At 39.9% G+C, this 23674-nt stretch overlaps 1 protein-coding gene across 2 annotated transcripts in view; it reads right to left on the bottom strand.

Moving 5' to 3' along the window:
* Positions 1 to 23674, bottom strand: part of LOC100875685 (protein O-mannosyl-transferase TMTC1) — a 261548-nt gene that overhangs the window by 136421 nt on the left and 101453 nt on the right. For both annotated transcript variants that reach the window (XR_013038147.1, XM_012290326.2), the window contains exon 2: positions 21354 to 21531. Coding sequence is in view for 1 of the 2 variants with exons in the window: in XM_012290326.2 (XP_012145716.2) it covers positions 21354 to 21531 (178 nt within the window). In the remaining variant the exon portion in view is untranslated. The remainder of the gene's footprint in view (positions 1 to 21353; positions 21532 to 23674) is intronic.

The following is a 23674-nucleotide window of genomic DNA, read 5'->3' as shown; positions in this document are numbered from 1 at the left end:
AAATTTGTCAATTTGTAAATCTCTCAATTTGTCAAAGTCCAATCTGAAAATTTAGGACATCCAAAAATTTGATACCTCTTAAATTAGTAGACAGCCACATTTGAAATTAAGTTCATAGACTACGTATTTAACTTCGTAAATCTTTCAATTCAATAATTCCAACTTCTCAAAGTATCAGTTTTCGGAATTTCTCCGAAACATTAAGACGTTTATACAACTGAACCAATTTCCGAGAACAGACTTCGTTAGTTTGCAATATCAGTTTACACGAAGTTGTAGCAGAGTGCCACAAAATATTTTCAACTTCTACTCGATTAATTAATAGTTATAATCGGCTTTGCAGTTTCCATTTAATAGCGTTTACGTTTGCGGTATCCTTGTTATCGGTGTTACAAGTTAATTTGCTATTATAGTTACAAACATCAGGAAATGGCAGTAACAATAAGATGGCAACCGAAAACAAGTTTGATAACCGAGGAAATCTGGTTGTTGAGAGCTGATTGCTTGAGAAAATGACACTTTCAGATGTGTGTGTAATAACACACATTTAATGGTCTTTTGTACCTGTCATCCTGAGCATGTTAATTCTTTGCATACGATTGCACCATTTTACCTTCATATATCAAACGAAAGCATATTTTAAGTCTTTTTGCATAAATTTCTCAGCGAGTGCTGTTAACAAGGTGCATAGACGTGCGGACATTTTTTACGTTCGAAAAATGATTAACGTTTGTCTCGGAAATTTCCAAGTTTCCCCATTAAATTCTCATCATTATTAACTGTCCCGCACGGCAATAAATTACGTCACCGTTAATGAAGCACCGCTACATACGCCGATCCCCTAATTTCATGCGTTTTATGGATGTTGCAAGAATACCGAGGCAGCGAAACCGATATAGTTGCTGATGTTATTATTAAATTCCAACTGTAATTACCAGCGTCATGGACATTGATGAATATCACTTCTAGCGCGGACGTTCATATCAGAAGGCGATAAATCACCGCTTAACGAAAGGAAGTTGAAAGAAGACAAAGAAGCCTCGTTCTTTGCCCTAGAATGGAATATGTTAACGACAGAATAATTGCGCTCGCGGTGACGGTTTTATGGCGCTGCCTTTTTTCGAACTTTTTAACTTTGGGATTTTGGGAATTTTTAATTTTAGGGGTGTTGGAATTTTTTGATATTAGTTTGGGATTTTGGAAATTCTGGATTTGAAGTTTTGGAAATTTAGGATTCAAAATTTTGGGGTTTTGGGGTGTTGGAATTTTGGGGATACTAGTTTGGAAGTTTGGAAGTTCAGGATTTGAAATTTTGGAAGTTTAGAATTCAAAATTTTGGGATTTTGGGATGTTGGAATTTTGGGGAAACTAGTTTGCAATTTTGGAATTTCAGGATTCAAAATTTTAGAATCTTTGGGATTTTAGAATGTGGGGATACTAATTTGGGATTTTGGAATTTCAGAGTTCAAAATTTAAGATTTTGGGATGTTGGATGTTTGTAGTTCCTAGCTTGAAATTTTGGAATTTCAGGAATTAAAATTTTAGAACTTTGGGACTTTGGAATTTTGGGGTACTAGTTTGGGATTTTGGAATTGCAGGGCTCAAAATTTAGAATTTTTTAATGTTGGAACTTTGCAGTCCCTAGTTTGGAATTTTGGAATTTCAGAATTCAACAATTTAGAATGTTACGACATTGGAACTTTGGTGTTTCAGTCTGTAAGACTTTTAGACTTTGAGACTTTGAGAGATGGAGGCTTTGAGACTCTGAGACTTTAAGACTTCATCGGTACTTTGGCACTACACAATTTTTTGCAACGACACTAAAATAACGTAAAAAGGGTAGATATCCAAATTGTAATAAGCGATATCGCGAGATTGAAACTCGTTAAATGGGTTGAAGCAAAATCGGTCTAAGATAAACAGGGAGTGACATGTTCCGAGGAGCCAGTTGGTCCTCTTATCTACCCTATCCGTTTAGTGGAAGGGGTGGTCCGGGTAAAATCTCGGTCGAGGAACAATACTCCGTCAACGTCAAGGGGATGAGGAAGGAGTCGAAAGTGGTCTCTTCAAGGACCAAGGAGCCATAAACGAAAGGTCTACTTAAGATAACAGAGATTACCCTGGCCACTTTGTGATAGATTCTTTCACGCGTCTCCAGTGTCCCTCGGATTTATAGGTGGGGATAATGGGCAATTTCGAAAAAAACACCGAGCGACGATTACCCTAAGTGGTGGATATAACTGAGTTTCGAAACGGCTAGCTGGATTAAATCGAGGCGGTAAAATCCTGCAGGATTCTCGTAAAGTTTTGACGTAATCTTAACGCATAACTGGAAGGTAGACTCGTTTTGGAATACTTCTACTTTTGAATCTTCAATAAATCAATCTTTAAAATCTCATATAGGCTAAATTCTTCAATGTTCTTTTCTAGACACTTAATGAAATTTATTTATAATGGAAAATATTATACATGGTAGAACGTTAGTTCTTTTAGGGTTCATTTAGGGTGGTCACATTTAGAGGTGCTCATGGTTGTAAATACGGATCAGTTGAAGGGAACTGGTTTTAGAAACTGATCTCTTATATTTTATTCAGTGTCTCATTTTAGTCAGCGTCTCATGTTGGTCTCAAGCTCTGTATATGTCAAGAATTGTTCAAGCTTCATATTTGTCTACAATTGCTCACATTTTGGGTTTCTTAATAGTTGTTGCATTTATGTGTTCTTCAAGAATTGATCAAGTTCTACGTTCCTCAAGAATTGATCAATTTTTATGATTGTTAAAAATTGTCCTATTTTTGTATTCCTCAAGAGTTGCTCAAGTTTTGTGTTTTTCAAAAATCGCTCAAGTTCTATGCTCCTCAAGAATTGTTCAATTTTTTCGACTGTCAAGAGTTGCTCAATTTTTTTATTCCTCAAGAGTTGCTCAAGTTTTGTGTTTTTCAAAAATTGTTCAAGTTCTATGCTCCTCAAGCATTGTTCAATTTTTATATTTTTCAAAAATTGCTCAATTTTTATGTTCTTCAAAAATTGCTCAATTTCTGTTTTCTTCAAAAGTTGCTCAAGTTCTATGTTCCTCAAGAATTGATCAATTTTTTTGTTTGTCAAAAATTGCTCAATTTTTTTATTCTTTAAGAGTTGCTTAAGTTTTGTGTTCTTCAAGAATTGTTCAAGTTCTATGTTCCTCAAGAATTGTTCAATTTTTATATTCTTCAAAAATTGCTGAATTTTTATGTTCTTTAAAAATTGCTCAATTGTGTCATTCGCCAGAAATATTCTTCCTTAAACGTCCCGTAAAAATTTCGCACAAAGCGCTCCTTAACGGCAACTTCAATAAACGGCGTTGGATGGAGGTAAACGATGAATGGCCGCGATGCCGATTCGCATAATACGTAATAGATCCCGGAATTATCGAAAATCGAAGGAAAAGCGAAGGGGCCGAAGGAGGCCGTATCGAGAAGAGACGGTGGTTGATACGTTCGTTCCAGTCGACGCCAGTTTGCTCCAGTTTGTACTTAGCTCAACTCCATTACCATCTCACTCGTTCAAGAGTTCTAATTGATTATATGAGGTGGTAGTTCCGCAGGAGTTCGCTCGTTACTCCGAGGTGGATCATCCTCTTCTTCCGCTTCTGGTTTCCGTCTCGAACCGTCCCTGTTCGCTTATAACCTATCACATTCCTTTCACCTTTCCGCTTTTCCAAAGTCGCGGTATAATTAACGGCACCGCTCGATTCCTTTGATTCTCCATTTTGAACGCTTTCGATGTGTCCACTTTTTGACGCTCTCGACAAATCGGAAATAAAAACACGATGATTCGTTAATATGGACTTTCCTAGTAATTGCTGCATCAGTCAATATCAATCACGTTTTCAATATCAATATCATGCGTTTGCGTAACCTACATAATATGGACGTTATGTGTGCGCGTATAATATATGTGGGCAACGAGGTTAACCGTGTAATATCAATATTACTACTAATTAATTAATTTCGCGGTGTCATGCGGTTTGCGCAATTAAGGATATTAAAGGAAAATCATGTATACACAAGAAGTGTGTTTCATAAACAAAGTTACACCGAAATTAAAGATCAGAATTATCGTGTAATCGCAGTTTCAAACCTGTTTGTGAATCCTCTTTCCAAATTTCAAAGTTTGGACACACGGCTCGGTTTGCACGGAGATATACTTGAAAATATCCAAAAAAGAAAAAGTGTGTGAACCGAACACAGGTCGTAATTCTCGTACAAGCAAGATAAAAAACGACATTTACTCGCGAGATGGTTTGATATACAAAAAGATAAGAGCCCGTTGAGTCGGGAAAATCCAATGCATTATTCTACCGAAAACACCGAGGAGAGAATCTGTTGCGAGAACAGGGTACGACAAGAGAGTGATACCATAGATTATGAAAGCAGTAAACTGTTCTATTACCCCAATCAAAACACGAGGGTAGTCCGACAGCATTTTTTACTCCGGGTTCATGTAAGCAGCAAAGAAACCGTCCCGCCCACGAAACGTCGCGCTTAATTTATCCTGAAACCCAACGCCATGGATAAAGTGGTCGTTCCATGAGCCGTGTCCCTCGCGACTGAATTCACCCTCATCCCCCCGTAAACTCCTGGCATTCTTTCACCCTCCGACGTACACCGATACGGTAACGACGTCGTAACCGTGAAACGACATACACACGCTGGTTCGTGTCTCTACCTAACCGTAAATGAACCACGCGTAACATTGCCGAGCATTAACATAAGGTGTACGAGTGTCAAGAGGGAGATGTTGAAGAGAACCTACGATTACCTTATCGCGAGTATACGACCATTAATAATGGACCCAGGGAAAAACGATTTTAACGGAGACTGCTATTGAGAAAGTCTTTTGTTGACGAGGAAAAGCTAGACATGTAGGAGACTGATAAGATTCTTTTTGTGGTGTTATCTGAAGGTGTTGGATTTTGAGACAGTTGCGTTTATTTGCGTTTTGTGAACATTTCATAACGGAGTGATAGGTGTTCAGAGTTGGTCAGATATGATGGTCAGGTTGGTCAGAGAGATAGGACAAAAATATAACAGATATTGAAAATGTTTGTTATACATATTTTGCGTTGTACCTTTTCACATTGTTATTATATGCAAATATATCTATACCATGAAATCTGTACATGATCGTATTTTATCTTTATATTCCTCAACTTCTATATGTTCAAACTCTTGTGGTTCAAAGTCATACATGGTCAAATACTTGTAGTCGCAAACTTCTATACCATCAAATACTTGCAGTTCCAAATTCCATGTTCAAAATCTTGTAGTCCAAAATTTCTCATACCTCTGAATTTCTATACAATCAAATCCTTGTAGCTCTAAATGTCTATGTGCCTAAGCCTCTGCACGTCCAAATCCTTACTTGCAAACTCTATAACTTCCAACCACGTACATCCACTTCTATATACCTAAACCACCATATACTCTATCTTTATATCCCACAATCCCTGTATAACCAAATCCCTATATTCTTAGCTCTATGTACTAGAATCCCTGTTTGCTGAAATAGTTCCTCCACAAGTCTGAATTCCTATGCACACCATCAAGCTTCTGATTCAAAACATACACCAATATTTCTATATCCTGTAATATCTTTAGGATCCGTGTATAAATACCAAAGTAAAGAGAATACCACTGGATTCAGAAAAATCAGATATTTATTCCTTACAAAAAAAAAAACGTAAAAGGTCGTCGCGAGATTGATCTGCTCGACGCAATGGACAATACCAAGACTCGCCGATCGTCGGACGACACCGGGCGGTGACGTCATTACCCAATTTTCATTTCTTTAACGATCGATAGAATATTCAATCGACGGAAAATACAATGTTTTACTCGCGCTCTTCACGCTCTTACAATCCCTAAACCCATATACCATCATATCCTAATATTTCACCACTTGGAATAGCTCCCAATATAATACTTCGTTCACATCAAAAAGTTGAAGGAAACAATTGCTAAAAGACGCAAAGCATCAATGAAGCGTTCGAAGTTAAGTCACGGTAAAGTTGGTAATTAAGAAAATAAGGACGAAAAGAAAACTCGGTGGCTTTCTCTTTCAGGCCATCCATTCCATTACCGTTTCACGGTTGAAACGGGGTTAACAGCGTCGTTATCACGATATAAAGCGGAATAGGAGTAGACAGGGATGAAAGTAGACGATATTGTCACGTTCCAAACCGTCGCTTCCTTAATAAGCCTGTTGTAGTAGCAAGGATTATTGGTATTCCGAGCCGCCCTTCCGTCTTTTCGTTCTCGCGAACGAAATTCGAGGGAAGTTAACGACACCGTTGCCACGGTTACAGTCTCAGAATGGAGTTGGCAGCTTGTAAGAAGATGGTGCTTTAATAAAGACCGCCATAATATTAAAGCGGCGGATTGCCGCAACGCGTAACCGCGAATCACGTGGCTCCGCTAATGTTTCCAGGGTTCACCGACGCTCCAACGTTTCTCACGTACGGCCGAGATCTTTCCGTTCTTGCATTTTCTTTCGCGGTATCCGTTTAGTCAGACGCGATGCAAATTGCTTCAACTTCAAGGAATACCGTGGATAGAATTTCTGTTTGCTTCGAGCCATAGCTGCACGTCTCGCGAGACGGATTTCGGATACCTTCGGGTGTCACGGGAATTCTTAATGAACCCGCAGAAATTTCATTTGTGAAATATACTGAAACTGTTCTTCAAACGTTTTGCAAATTCTATATACGTCGAGCTACTGAGTTTGCCTTTCTTTAAGGGATTCGTGAAGGGAAACGTATGAGCTTGTTCAAATTAAATTACTCTACGAATATTATGAAATATCTGCATTATATTGTAATATAATATAACCAATAATGTTTTGATCGTATGCTTCAGATAAGTTGTCAGAATCAATGCAGATCCTATCACTTGTCAACTAACCATATACAGTACATTCATGTATGTTAATACACATAATTATAACAACAACACTATTCAACTGTACAATTTCTCTTAAATTCCTACAACCCAAAATACTCCACCTACAATTAGTGGTACTGAAAATAAATTTTGGGCCCGACAGCGATTTATGAAAAAAAAAAAAAATGAAATCCACTGCTCCAAATAAAGTAGATCATACTCCAAATATATTGATACCGTATCGACTACCTTTTCGCAGTTCCTCGAATAAATTTCAGCGTGATTTACAGCCGCTAACCGATCGCGACTCTTGCATCCATCATGCTTCTATCACCAAATACCAAAAAGTTTATAACATCGGATCAGCTCTTCCCGGTGACATCACATTCCAGTTCGATTTTAACTATCAGAGACGTTTCGTTAGAATCCGGGCCTCCCCCCACCCGCTCGAAGTAGAATCGATGCAATCCCATTTACGTGACGAGGATAAATCTTCCCGGAGAATATTATTATCGACAAAAATGCCAACCCTTAAGAGGCATTACACTTTTCCAGCGTTTCCATCCCACGACATCTGCTGACGTTACATGGAAATCGCTTGCTCGCAGCAAATAGTCGCCGCGAACGATGCACTAAATCGCGTTCACGATAATCGAACGGCCTCGAATATCTTTGGCAAACTTCCCCTCTTTCATCCTCGCGGCGTTGATAATCGGTTCGTTAAACGCGGTAACGCGATGCTCGTTCTACCAAATGCTCGTTAAAAGCAAATCAACATGGCCCTTTGTTTCCGTTGCTTGCTGCTCGAGTTCAGCTAATATCCTTTAAAGAAACGTCCATCTGCTCGCGAAGGGCACGCAGATGAACACCGACGCCATCAATAACTCTTTTCTCTATTTGTACCCAATTAACGAGTCTGGACGGACACAGTCTATGATTCGACTCGTTCGACCATTTGTGCTTCTCGAAATTGGGGTTTGGGATCAATATGTCAGTCTACTGATATTTATACGAGATATGGTGTTTGGAAGTATGACGCGGGGAGATATGACACGTGAAAACACAGCGCATGACAATATGGCGCGTAGGGGTACGAAGACGTGGAGTTACGGTATGTGGAAAATTAAGCGCGTAGAGATAGGACGCATGGAAATACGGCGCGTGGAAATACGGCACGTAGGAATTAGGGTTACAAAGTAGGATTACAAAGACGTGGAGTTACAGTGCGTGGAAATATGACGCGTAGGAATTTGGTGCGTGGAATTATGGTGCGTGGAGCTACGGTGTGTGGAAATATGGCGCCTAGAAATTCGATGCGTGGAGTTACGGTGCGTAGGAATTCGAAGCGTGGAAATACGGCGCGTAGGAATTTGACGCGTGGAGTTATGATGCGTGGAACTACGGTGCGTGGAAATACGGCGCGTAGGAAATCGGCGCGTGGAATTACGGTGCGTGGAGTTACGACGCGTAGGAATTCGACGCGTGGAGTTACAGTGCGTGGAAATACGGCGTGTGGGAATTCCATGCGTGGGAATTCGACGTGTAGGAATTCAACGCGTGGAATTGCAGTGCATGGAAATACGGTGCATAGGAATTCGACGCGTGGAGTTATGGTGCGTGGAAATACGGCGCGTATGAATTCGACGCGTGGAGTTACGGCGCGTGGAAATACGGCGCGTAGGAAATCGACGCGTGGAATTACGGTGCGTGGAGTTACGACGCGTAGGAATTCGACGCGTGGAGTTACAGTGCGTGGAAATACGGCGTGTGGGAATTCCATGCGTGGGAATTCGACGTGTAGGAATTCAACGCGTGGAATTGCAGTGCGTGGAAATACGGTGCATAGGAATTCGACGCGTGGAGTTATGGTGCGTGGAAATACGGCGCGTATGAATTCGACGCGTGGAGTTACGGCGCATGGAAATACGGCACGTGGGAATTCGACGCGTGGAGTTACGGCGCGTGGAAATACGGCGCGTAGGAAATCGACGCGTGGAATTACGGTGCGTGGAAATACGGTGCATAGGAATTCGACGCGTGGAGTTATGGTGCCTGGAAATACGGCGCGTATGAATTCGACGCGTGGAGTTACGGCGCGTGGAAATACGGCACGTGGGAAATCGACGCGTGGAGTTACAGTGCGTGGAAATACGGCGCGTGTGAATTCGATGCGTGGGAATTCAACACGTAGGAATTCGACGCGTGGAATTGCAGTGCGTAGAAATACGGTGCATAGGAATTCGACGCGTGGAGTTACGGTGCGTGGAAATACGGCGCGTATGAATTTGACGCATGGAGTTACAGTGCGTGGAAATACGGCGCGTAGGAATTTGACGCGTGGAGTTACGGTGCACGGAAATACGGCACATGGAAATATGGAGCGTGGAGATTTGACGCATGGAGTTACGGTGCGTGAAAACACAGCGCGTGGAAACTCTAGGCATGGAAATATACTGCGTGGAAATTCAATACACGTCAACAAAAACATATTCCCTAATAAATATACCAATTCACTAGAAATTTGTCCCAGGAATAAAGAGTATATCGGAATATTACTTTGCAATATACAATATATTAGAAGCTTTCGTCGCGATCGAAGTTTCCCCGTTACGTCGTGAACGCTTTGAGAAAAATGTCGAACGACGACGAAGAGAAAGCGGGTCCCCGATTGCGGAGGCCGATGCTGAAAAGGAAAAGGCAGAGATTGAGAAACGAAGAAAGAGAGCGAATGGTCGCGGTAGCAAAGCCCTTTGCCCAAGTAGAGTTGGTAAGCCTCTTTTCTTGCAACTTACATAAAACCATTTTCCATCCGCAGTCAAGACGGTCTCCTATGAAGTTTCCTTCTGCGGCCAACTAATGCGCCGTTTCAGACACTCGCCGTGCGCTTGCTGCTTTCACGCTCGCACAACCGTGGTCGGGTCTTTTTATACCCATACTTTGTGACGGTTATGTTTGCGCAATTATATGTACGTTCTATAATAATCTTAAACTTTTTGTATACTTTTTAAGGCACGTCTTCGTACTTTGCTAAACTCTGTTATAAAAAAATATGCAAGTATTTGTGCATTGTATGCGATATTTTATATTCTGCATACATATTTATATTAATAATGTGGGGTATTTGAAAATGTTCATTATTGATGATGCAGATTTTTGAAGACCTTTGAATTTTACATTTTGACTGCTACAATAACCGATGTGACACAAATTACTGAGGCTGCAGGTAATTAACTTCCAATTAATTCGAACATAATTAACATTTCACTTCCCTCTTTCCGATATTTAGAATATTGAAACTTTTTACCTCTCTTCTAATAATTAATTTAAATGTATCAGTACGTCCAGTCACCGGTAACCATAATTGAGTAACATTGATGTTTCAAGTTTAAATATTAATACCCAAAATTATCCGTGTCAAAATTGGTGCTTAGAAGTAGCCATTTCGAAACACAGTCACCAGCAAACCGAATCAATTTTCTATAACACGAAGTTGCGGACTTGGTCAAAAGTTCGCGTGCGATGTGCAGAGAATCTATCACGGCGTGTGTTATCAACCAGAAATTGTTATCTACGGCTCGAGAATACTCCAGTAACAACTCAGCCATTTACATACCGTCGTGATAGCGGCTGAGTTATGCCGACTAATGCACTTGTCGACTAATGCTTTCGAGTTGCTGTAGATAGGCGGGGTTACGATTTAACCCCGTGCCGTATCAGCTCCTTCGGGATAAGGCGAATTTTAAACGCGATATCAAACAGTATCGGGCAAAAAGAATGGTAACGGTCGCGCTACCGTTCAAACGTTATGGGATCACTTTGATAGTTTCACCCGAAATTGAAGCTTTTCATTTCGCAGAGCGGAATCGAACCGTTCATTTCGATCGAAATCTTCGGTTCACTGATGGTATTACTTCCGTGGTGTTCCAATGGCGAACTGAAATTTAAAGCGGCGGGATCGTGAATCGGCACGAAACCCATTCACTATGTACGAATATCCTTTTATTCTACTGTTACAGTATTAAGATCATCTCGATCCGAACCTGTTACAAATTATACGTTCATTCGAAACCTTTTTCAAAACCTCACACGTCGACTCTGAAGCTGTTGACAATTTTATTTGATGGTACCTTTATTTTTAACAAACTTTACCGAATATATTCCGAATATTTTTTAAAAATATTTTTCATTCTTTCAAATAGTGCAAGTATTTCCAATTAGGCAACCTGTATACATTCATTCGAAATCCCCATTAAAATAAAAATTCATGACTCACATATGAGTAATCGTCAGTATTAAAGTAATCAGAAACAGCTACTTTTCTCTAACCTTACTGAAGATCACAATACAAATGACAGTGCAGAAATGTCTGAACATAAATGAAAGTAGAGTACATTATGCACCAGTAAAAGGTAAATAATGAAGTACTTTATTTATATTCGATCATCATTGTTAATAGAAAGGGAACAGTATGACTCAGGGAATAAGATCAGTATTTGTTCAGACAAATGTAATAGGGTTAATATTTAGTCAGGAAGATTCAATACGCTAGCACTTCGCTGAGCAAGTAGAATAGGTCAGTGCTTAGACAGACAACTCGTGTAACAGCACGTACATTGTCCTCAGTAATCTGCAGTATCACGAACTTATTTTAATTAAACGATTCAAAAATTTATTTTCATCAAACTATCTCTTAAACAATCATTTTAACAGATGGGCGTGCATAGCCTGGTATAATATAATATTATCGTTTCAGACATTCTTTTACAATTTTAACTTTGTTAAATAATTTTATTACATGTACAATGTAGCTTCCATTAAAAATTAATGACATCTTATTGTTTATAATATTACTAGAAACTTTGTTACGTTATGATGATAAGTTTTAGATTATCAATTTTTAGGTTATGTCTTGAATTTTAAATCAATACAACTTCAAAGAATCTGAATAACTAAAATGAACAAAAATTAATACTTTACAAATATTAATGCTTTAAACTAACAACTCGATTTGAATAACTCTTCCGAAAACTAATCACCGATATTTCCGAAAGCTCTCAGATCAATGTTCAAAGGAGGTTACCTCCAGTAACGTCGTAGTAGTGACAACTTTTTTCTGTCAGTAGTACGTTTCGGGAATAGAAGACATATATCTTTCGGTGTGTCTTGACGTCGATTCAAAGAGGGAGAAACGACGCGACAGCGCAAACGAAAGAGGAAACTTTCGTCCACGAGAAACGAGGTTACCTCTTCTGCTTTGAATCGACTTCGCGCGCGAATCGTGCACGGATTGCGCTGACGGCCTCGAATTCCGTCAGCATGAATATTTCACCACAGGATCTCGGAAGCTTGTGCAACTGGCTGTAAGAAGCGGAGACAAGTTTTTGCTGGCAACAAGGAAATGCTTCTGGATCAATTATGTACGTATCTACAGTCAACTGTGATATAAATACTTAGGTGCACATGAGAGTACTGCTAGTTTTTTCATGAGACACTACTGAGATTTATCTGAGATTCGCGTGAAGACATCACAATGTGTTTTGTTGAAATTATTATTGGTGTTTGTTGACTGTAACGTCAGCACGAGACAATAAAGTCGATTTCGAGTTTTACTAGGAACATGTTTGACAGAAAACATCACAATGTGTTTTGTTAAAATTATATTATTATTGGTGCTTGTTTACTGTAACATCAGCATAAGATAGGTCAACTTCGACTTCTACTCTGAACATGTTTAATAGAACGCATCACAAGATATTTTGTACAGAATGACAATGATGTAGACAATATAGAATGATTAGCTATTTCTCTGTTTCAGAATTGTTAATATAAGCACTATTGATATTATACTATAACAGGTGTACAGAATTAGTCCACCTCTGATCTTGCATACAATTAAACAAAAATTAAGTATCATTTAAGATGTACAAAGTACATCGTTCGAAATGATGAAAAAATATCAGGAAAGTATTGCACGAGCTGGTAGCAGGTTGTATAATGATGCAGCGTCCGTTAGATAAATTTGTATTTTCAGCGAAGTTGTCCAAGATTTAAGAGCGTATTCCGTGCATGGAGGATTGGTACGCAAAATTCTTTGTCGGTCAACATACGAGCCGCCATTGTCCTTTTCCCTGGGCGATCTGACCACGGAACAAACGGCCGTGGGATTCGACGTGTAAACGATATCACCCGCCTGTCCATTGTGCCCGGCCGATAATTCTTTCCGCCTGGTCGCCGAGGAGCCGAGAAACTTTTCGGCTTCCGAGGTGGGTTTCCTTCCTCCATAAATCAGAGATAAATCACTTTTAAAACTCGCCCTGTTAGCTCCACGGCTCGTCGCCGACTTGGCCGAACCGGTGTTCGCGTATGCCCATCGGGAACAGGAACGCGATCGATGGCTCCCGAGATAATGAATATGTCTCGTGGACCTCCTTAACGTTCGGCTACTTCGCGCGAACGAGGTCGTTCTTAATTAACATAATTCGATAATGACCCGAATTACCCCTTTGCCCGGGGCTATCTGGGTTACCGATGACGCATCGCGTCGTTCCGCGATTGCTCGTTAATAATGCACGTTAAAGGAAGCTTCAATCGACCTTGTTACCGTTCTCTCGCCGACACGGTACCTACAGGAACTCAGGGCGGATCCTCAATACAAACGGGCGAGATCGAGCTTCGTGGAAACGTGAAATTACTGCAAGAGAGGAAGTTGGTGTAATTTGGTTCTTAAGTTGCAGGCTATGTTTCAGAGCTTTGGCTTCATCTTCTTTTGTTCTATATATACAAAATTAGAATACCGGTTGTAATTAAATTTTCTCGGGTGACTCGTCAAAGTACCTTTCCGAAAGAAAGTTGCAGTTTTGACTTTGCTCTGAGAAAACACATTTTAACGAGTTCAGACGATTTGACATTATCATTTAACCAAGGAAGCTTACTGCAGAATCTCGCTGATCGGTGTCATCGATTTATTTTTTTGGCAAGCAATCAACAAGAACAGTCTCGTTGGCAACGCCATTAACCGCAAAATCCACGACCCGATTGTTCACCGACGATAGTGTTTTTACGGTCGCCGGTCAACGTTATTGGCCATCGCACGCAACGATTTGACGCGTTTTGTTCGCGACATAACGATACGCTATTACGGCCACTTTAAACTGCGGGGAAACAGCTCGTTCTCAAGAATATTCTTATCCAGCTTTCCTGTTGAACTCGACCATATGGAGAACGATCAAATTACTAGCATTATGATTGCAATATTCTTAGCAACAAGTAGCAATACTATGTGTTAGACATAAAAATGAATCATTGTCTTATACAGTCTTCTTGTTAGATACTCAGCTTCGACCATATGGAGAACGATTAAATTACTGACACCATGATTGCAAATATATTCTTAGCAACAAGTAGAAATACTATGTGTTAGATGTAAAAAATGAATCATTGCCTTATACAGTCTTCTTATTGAACACTCAGCTTCGACCATATGGAGAATGATCAAATTACTAACATCATGATTGCAAATATATTCTTGGCAACAAGTAGAAATAACATGTGTTAAACATATAAAATGTATCACTGCTTTATACGGTCTTCTTGTTGAACACTCAGCTTCGACCATATGGAGAACGATCAAATTACTGACATCATAAATGCAAATATATTCTTGACAACAAGTAGAAATAACATGTGTTAAACATGTAAAATGTATCATTGCCTTATACAGTCTTCTTGTTGAACACTCAGCTTCGACCATATGGAGAATGATCAAATTACTAACATCATGATTGCAAATATATTCTTGGCAACAAGTAGTAATACTATGTGTCAAGCATAAATGTATCTTCGTGTGATTATCATAGCAAGGTAGCAAAGTAGTAAAATTAGAGCTCGTAGGTTAAAATCTCTTGATTCTCTCCAGGAACCGATGACCATATGAAGAGGTTATCAGCAACGAAGCTGCAGAAGGTGGGATAATAACGTCGGAGAGGAAAGAATGGTCTGCGAAAGGTGGTCGAAGACATACGAGAGTGATAACCCAGAAGTATTCGTAAATTACTCCGTTAATGCGCGCTAACCCGGACGAGTCCTCCGTTAATTTAACTGGAGGACTCTCCCATTATCCTTATCGAGCCGTGAAATATCGCGTAGGTGTCGTAGTTCACGCAACTACTAGCTAAACAGGAATAAGAACGTTAGCGTGAATACAGAGAGAGAGCCAATGCTCGTAACGATCCCCGATTATCCTGGAAACCCTTCTCTAATTGGTAGAAACGGCAAGAGGTGTTTTCTGTCTGGTGAACAATTTCGCGAGAAAGGGGCTCGCGAAAAGGATTAAAAGGATAGCGGCGAATCTTCAGACTGTCAAGAGAAATCGAGGGAGAAACGCATCGTTCCTCTCTGTGTTCTTTCGTTTAATTATTTTCGTAATCTGCCAAGGAAAATTTGGATTCTCACGAAATGTTTACGTTTAAAGGCGAATCTCTTGCTGAGAGCAACGGAAACAATCCTTTGGATGCTAGAACCTCTAATAAACGTTTCGCATATTTTACGTTCAAGCAGGTTTACTGGGTCAATCCTACTGTTAAGAACAATCTTTGTTTCCTACAAACACAAGCTCTCATAAAATCATAACAATTGTATTTACTCTGAAACGGTATAATTTACGTAACGCTTTTGAACAAATTTCCGAATATTAATCAAACATCCCGATAAGTATCGTTCGTGCGAAATGTTAAAATTACTGTTTTCAATTTATTTCCCGTTACTTTTTTTTATTCGTTTCCTGGTATCATTCATTACTCCCGTTCTGTAGAATCGATTACATCACACCTTATGCTCGTAGCCAGCAAAATTCGTTCGCTTTTCAAAGCACGCTTCAGACATATCGATCCCCCGTATTTTTTTATTACAAAAAAAAGCTCGCAACTCCTGTAATATTTCCAGGCCATCGATCGCGTTTCTAAATCAGGCTGACGCACTGCATCTCACGCGTGCTTATATATCGGCAACGGCCTACTTTAAATTCGACTTCTATTCACCCCCTTATATCCCCGGAACTCGACTAAAAGTTCCTTTTAACCCGTGTAGCCCGGCTTTTACCGGATATATTCGCTCGATGATGTATGGTAGTTTGAAAATTTCTTGTCCATGTTCGTCGCCTCGAGCGGTCTTCTCCGATCTTCGGGCTAAAAGAAAGCGGTCTGATCAACCCCCGCGAAATTCCTTTCCGTTGGGGAATATTCTGCAAGGTCCCCCGAGGGACGTCGTCGATGTGTCACTTCCTTTAATTTCCATCATCCGCCTCTCTCGATGACGCGTTCGCGAAAATAACCGAGCACGCTGTTTCGACGGAGGACGGTTCGCTCGCGATTTCACGAACGATTTCACGGGAATGCGTATAACTCCGTGGAAAAGTGGAAAACGTTCCGCGTTCCTCGCGTCGAGTTTTCTTCGGGTAAAAGGGAGATTCTGTTCGGCGAGATTCGTTCCTACCCGCCACCCCTTTGCCGCCCCAACACGCAAACATTCCGGACCAGCGATTCGCGGAACGCATATTTTCTTCCGTTTCCTCCACGATTTTGTATCTAGAATTCTTCGAAACGATCAGGCAATTTTTACAATTAATACGCTTTGATGATTCGTATTACGATCCTCTTTCAAAGTACATTTATTTGTTAACGTGTTTACGAATATTGCAATAATAACAATCATCGATATGAAATTGCAACCCGTTGTATAATTTTTCGATCGATTGTTTGATTAATTTCGTCATGTCATCAGAATAAATTCGTATCTGTAATTGAACACGATTTTTATCGAATGAATAAATGTGACAAAAATGATTACAGTACTGTTGCACGTTATTGACACTTTTTCAGCTCGTAATTGTTCTACTGCACATTGCAACAATTTTATTTGCTAGCAATACTGATCTCTTTGAACAGAAATGATTGAGTTTTAGCTTTTGTTAGGCAATTAAATTATCGTACTCTCTCAAGAGAATATCGGGTTAACTGTTGCAGTCGGTTATTACTTTACATTTCATCGAATACAACATCAAATTTTATGAAGGTTATAAATTCCAAATAAATTGCAATATTAAATTGATAAGGATATTTGATATTGCAAGCTACGTTAAGCAGTCGCTGATTCCGGAACAGCGAACGAGTTACAGGATATCGAAGTTATCCACGTGTCGAACACAGAATTAAATCGAGAAGGTGATTAGCTCGAAAGATCGAACTAGATTGAAACTACGGCGAAACTGTATTCTGCTAGCCGGTATACGGTGGCTGAACTTTGAAACATTTCCCTGAACAACGCTAACCTAACTTATCGCAAGTTTATACACGTTGCGTGTAAACACGATGCAAAGCTGCGGAGAGATCTGCGAAGTTAAGATTTAGTCGATACGCCTTTAACCTATATATTTTCGAGCTTAGCTTTCTAACAAACATCGAAACAACAGAAGTTATAATCTTTCCCTATGCGTTCCATCTTTACAATTCTAAATACTTCGGTTCCTCTCCAAAATATTTCCCATTTTGCCTCGATTTACGTTCCGCCATCTCTACGTTACAATGGAAACACGCCGGTTATTTGATAACATCTTACTACCCTCTTTGAATTTCCTGCGTTCTCGATTTCCTTGCGATGCTTCCAGCTATCAACTTCTTGCTATTATAAATTGCACGTGAAATTGGCTACATCGATTTTCTCCGATACACTACTTACAACAATTTTCGCCACTCGGAAGATATCAAATTTCCGCTGAAAATGTTTCCGACATATTCATCTTTTACACCAAAGTTCACTTCATACAAATCTTTGTCACTGTACGAGAACTGTACTCTGAGATTTAGTAGTAATTGTTACTAGTTCAGAGGAAAACTGTAGTAGACTTTTGATTTGTAAGTGATTTGTAAGTTTGGCTGAGTTGAATCTCTAAGCTTTGATAATAGGGATAGCCGTGGCCATCACGTGACCCTCGAGCGCTCAATTCAAACATCACAATATGACTTCGGGCTTCTTTTATTTTGACAGTATTATCGTTTCTCGTGACAAGTTTACAGGTTCAAGCTTTCACAGAAATTTCAAAATATGCAAGCTGTCACAGTTTGAAACTATCAAAGGTTTCAGACCTTCAACATAGTACACATCTACAAGTGACTGTTGCAAGAGTCACCATTGTCAAGTTGCTGACCGATGCAGCTTTAAATAGACGTCGAACAAAGTGGTGAAAGGTTTTCGTATCCAGTTCTCTTCCAGGTATTTTAGCGATGAATTCGCGGCGAGCAGGGTGGAAAAGCTGACCCGAATAACAGGTTCGACAGGCGTGATGATCGATCGATCGCGAAAATTCGCGGGTTCGAAGTCCAGGGGCGGTCGGTGACCCTCTTCATCTCCGTTCGAGGCCACACTCTCGTCGCCCCTCTTCCGAACCGGTTCATCCTTTGTTCCGCAGGGTTTACACTGGAAACAGCCGCTTCACTGCTGTTGTACTTAATTAACGCGCTTCCTTTCAACGCTCGGTCGAGGGCTTAATCTGACAGCCAGCCAGAAACCGGCCGGTGCTTTCATCGCTTGATCATTTCGGCAAACACCGGCTACCCCCGGCAACGCAAACTGATTCGACAAGGAGGACGTCGTTGTCCTTCTCGATGCTTGACGCGTCCGACAGACAACAGAGCATCGTGACGCATGCAGCCGCGTCCAAAAGGCGCGCTGTGAACCAGAACCGGCACAAAGAACCATTAGTACAGCGCGATAAATGGCCGTCGCGATCAAAACAGCCACCTCTGAAGTCTTTCAGCCAACTAGTCAAACGCCTTTTCCGCTCCGTTCAACTTGATTAACACCCGATCCGCTCCCGTTGTTCAATCGAGGATTCAATTCCGACAGGGGTTTAATGATTTCGGCAAACAACGTCTGCTACGACAAACAAAGGGAGATTCTGCGTCTGTTGTCGGAGCAGTGGTTGAATAGCAATATGATGAGGGTTACCGATCAAATTGGATGGGACCGATGACAGCTGCGCTCCCAAATTTGGATTCGAGAAACTGCAAATTTGGATTGCCCTACATTTCCTAACTCTGTGTACCCTTTAATCTCACATATGCTTTACCTTACTCCTTAACGCTGGCTATTAATTCACAAAAACCTAAAAAAAATTGTAAATTTTTAACTACACTGCAGTTGCTGACAGGAAGAAGTGCTGCTCGAAGAGAACTATCTTCGAGTGTGAAGGGTTAATTAATACCTCAGACATCTAAGATCAAGATTAGCGAATAAAAGTCAGTAAATATTTATGTCTCCAAAAAACTCCACAAGCCTCGATAACCTGACAAGCAATCGTAGATCACTTAACAATAATTTTACAATAACTGGTTCCTCAAATGTACCTCCTCCAAAAGTCCTCACCGAACTATAATGAATTCCACACTGAAGAATGGAGAAAGCATCGAATTGCAGAAACGGTCAACGAAATTGTCAATGCTTCATGAATAATTAAACGAAAGCTTTAAAACAGTAAGACGCTGATAGAGTATCGAACGAGTCACGACATCGCTTTCAACTTAATGTCACGGCAAGTTACCATCGTACGTGCATATCCGACTTCTTTATTCACGAACACTGCACATGACACCGGCAGACGCTTATGGTTGCACACGCGATCGACACATGCAAGCACGCGTGCACGCAGCTGATGTAACAGGATTCGCTGCGTGACCAGCAAACGGACTCGGCCATGTAATGTGTAATCCACCCCTTTGGATAATCAATATCACGAATGGTAATTCTTACTCGAAAGCTTGTGCCTAACGCTAATGACAGCAGAAATTTCTGTTCGCGGAATGCAACGTTGCAACAACGTGTTTCTACGTGAGTCTCAACATCGGAAAACCCATTATGCCAACCCCAATTTCTCTTCCTTCTGCCTGGTTTTTTTCACTTATCGGAAAATCTTTAACTTTGTGAAATGCAAATTTCAACCTTCTTACAATAGGGAAATTATTGCTATTCTTTTTAGTTTGTATAATAGTCGGCTGACGTGCTATCGCGATAACGTTTTAGGCTGTTTGAAAGTTAATGAATGATACGTTGCTTTTTTGCGACATCATGTAGTTTTTTAGATGGAGATAATTGAGGGTTGCAACGTTTAGAATTTCTGTTTTTGGGGATTATGAAAACTAGCAATTTTTTAGGTCTTGAAGGAAATATTAGAATAAATAATTTTGTGAATTTATAAATTTCTAATATTCGTTCGTAGTAATAACCTTCCTCGTATCGTTTCCCTGTAACATAGAATGCGCTTGATTGAACATCACCGATCACCCTTTCTCATCTCCCTCTTTAAACCCGCACCGTCTGAAATAGCAGATAACCGACAACAGTGACAATGTCAGTATTAAACGCTTATCCGACGCATATTCCGTAAGCAAACATTATAGCCGATGTCAAAGTTCATTGTTCTTGTGTATCGTGCGAGAAGTACACGACACTTGCCATCGCACCTCTCAATCGGCTTAAGTTTGCACACGCGTGAAAATTGCGAATAACCTGCTGAAATTATAGTTCGTTAACAATTTAAACATTCGTCAAAAAATAATTTTTAGCCTAATCCGTTTATCTTGGTTTTTACTTTACGCCTCCCGTAATTGAACCTTCAGGTTTTAGATCCCTTCCTGCTAACCCCACTTGTGTTCGTTAATGGGTCGTTAACCCTTTGAGGACGGAACACTTCTAAATTCAACATTGCGTGCTCACGAAATACTTCTTTTATTCGACACGTCGCGAAAAGGCGCTGACAGTTTCACCGAGTAGCAATTTTATTTTTGATTAATTTAGTGTCCCTTTTTTTGACTGGATGGAGGAAAATTAGGCACATAGGGGAGAACATAGGGTTTTGATATTCTATCTCAGAACCAGACTACATAAGTTCATCGTTTATTGTTTTTTCTGCGTAGTTAATTTTGATGCATGTATAAGACAAGGATTGCTTTCGTGTCCTTCTTTAAAAAATAATAAGAATGAACGAGAGTTAGGTCATTTATTAGGTCCAGTATTATTGTTGTATCTTAGTGAAATATTTAACAGATAAAATAAGTTGCAATTGAGCTGTGATTTTGCAATTTGTAATTTTTCATAAAGTGTATAATTTTTGTATATAATAAAAATAACGAGTAAGTTTGATTCTTTCAAACTGGTCAGTCTATTTGTCACCAATGAATATAGTCTTTATGCAAACATAAATTATTGTATACAATCTACATATGCATCTTCTATCTCGACGTTATAAGTACTTCTAGTATAATTCAAATGATACAAACATGCACCTTCATCAACATCCAAAATGTTTAACTTTAAATGTTTAATCACAGTGACTATCTTACAAGTAGAACGACAGCACAGGTTTCTAGGTTGAGATTTACTTACCGCTTCAGTATGCACAGGATGAGCAGCAAACAGCAAGCCTGCCAGAGCAGCAAATCCTGGACGAAGCGATGCCACCACTAGGCTCACCCTTGTGACCAAAACGCATGCAATAGCGTGCAGGGCAATATTCGTCGCGTGGTACCAGCTTGGCGTTAATCCTGACATCAGGTAGTTCAACCTGAAAATACAAGATGAAACTGAATTGAAATTTGTTCTGGAATATCCGTGCAATATGCACGGTATAACGCAGCGCTGAATATCAATATCGCAAAAAGTATTTAATATTAAACCGGTCGCAATTACATAAGCTGCGATCATTTCGTATAAATTTATAGTAATTTAAGTGGGTCATTCTACACGTACAGTGTTCTATTTATGCGCGAAAGGAGAAAATACTGTGTATTTTTAACGTTGACTTTAAAAATTTAAACGGTATTGGAGACAATTAATTGATCTATTTGGGAAGTAATTATCGGACTGTCACATGGAGGGTTTAAATGAAATAGAAAGATTTAAGTTATTATGTCACTTACTTATTCTAACTTTAGAAGTTTTTAGCGCAGCTGTGAATTTTTAACTTAATATGCGATTTCTGGGAGAGCAGGAATAATCTATGCTATTTCAAACTTTTAGAACAAGCTTTCGTGCATATGAAATTTTGTTAGTTTTAAAATAGAATAAGTTTGTGTTCTCATATATTTCAGATGCGAATAAACTTTATTTGTTTAAATGTATTCATCAAATTCCAAATCAAATTTTTACAATTTTAAATACCTTAAATTTCTTGTCAGATCTATAACATATTTTCATATTTCAAAATTTTCAAGTTGCTAAATTTCAAAACTTCCAAACCTAGTTCTTGCATTCCCTATTCCCGTAACTCCACATTAACAAATTCCCAAATCTCCAAATCCCCACGTAACGAAATTTGCAACATCGTTGCGAGCCAACAAATTCCGAAATTTCCAAATTCCCACGCCAAGATAATTCCAGACACCGTCTTTGTTTAAACGCGAACCTGAATCCGCAGAGAGCTCTCCGTCCATTACTTCTTTTCATCGCGCCTTCAAACCGCAATCGAAAAACAATGGTCGCCATCGTCTTCCCGTTTGTAAGTACAACTGATACGACGCCAGAGTTTCCACGAAAATCCGCTTAAGTCGTCCAAGATAATCGGATCTCCGTTCCACGCGCTCATTCTTTCTATTCACCGCAACTTATACAATTTCTTCCATATCCTTTTTTTCCGTCGCTCAAAGAGCACACCGAAGAGAAGCGACATCACGTGTTTCACCGTTTAATGAAAGCAGCTTCCCGTGAAACTTCGCACCCGGCTATCGATCATCGAATGCTTTATTCCCTCCGACAGACACGCTCGTCGATATTGCCTGAACATCAATTCCAGTTATGGAGGAAACGCGAGGAAAGATGAGGAGGCGCGAAGACGATGAAAAGAGGTCACGACAAAGGCGGGCGAGGAAAAAGGAAACGGCAGAAAAATAGGTGAGACAAGGGAGCCGCCATCAGGAGGAAAACAAACACCGTAGATGCTGACGCGGCCCGGTAATAATTTTGAAAGTCTGCCGACGGCATAAGTTCGACGCCCCTAGCGGACCTGGGGCTTGGCCGAGTTCCAGGTGTCAAGGATCTTGCCCGACCGGAGGCGTATCCTATCGTCTCCTTGGCCCTGGATCAACCAAAGAACTCGGACGCGTCAGTTGCAAGTTTGCACGCAGATTTTACCACCTCGATAAATGATCGCGACCTCGTGTTTTGTACTGTACGGTTATGCACCTAAGTTATTTCAACAAAGTTTACAACAGCTGCATCTGGGGTGCTACACTAATGGGAGGTTCCTGATAAATTAACGTATACTGGTCTTTACAATGAGGTTGTTCTTTAGATCTGGGCTTCAATTCCAGGTACATGTAACATGTTCTGTATCTCAGAAATTAATTGTACAATTAACTTGAAAATTTATGTGGATTCATGTGTTGATATGGACTATCATTTGACATAAGAAGTTTTAAAAACAAGGTTCACTATGTGACAGAGTATGAAACACAATATAATCAGGTACAATGTATATGAGGTGACAAGGTATATGATGTAACAAGATACATGAATCTTTTGGTCGTTCCTCAACAACAGCAATTATCTGAACATTCACTGGTACATTTTGATAGAGATCATTTTACATAAGAAGTTTTAAAAACAAGGTTCATTATGTGACAGAGTATGAAACACAATATAATCAGGTACAATGTATATGAGGTGACAAGGTATATGATGTAACAAGATACATGAATCTTTTGGTCGTT

This window comes from Megachile rotundata, chromosome 5 (assembly GCF_050947335.1).
Source record: "Megachile rotundata isolate GNS110a chromosome 5, iyMegRotu1, whole genome shotgun sequence".
In the NCBI taxonomy this organism is placed as follows: Eukaryota; Metazoa; Arthropoda; class Insecta; order Hymenoptera; family Megachilidae; genus Megachile; species Megachile rotundata.
The sequence above is the reverse complement of the archived record's forward strand: the minus strand, read 5'-3'. Positions and strand labels throughout refer to the sequence as shown.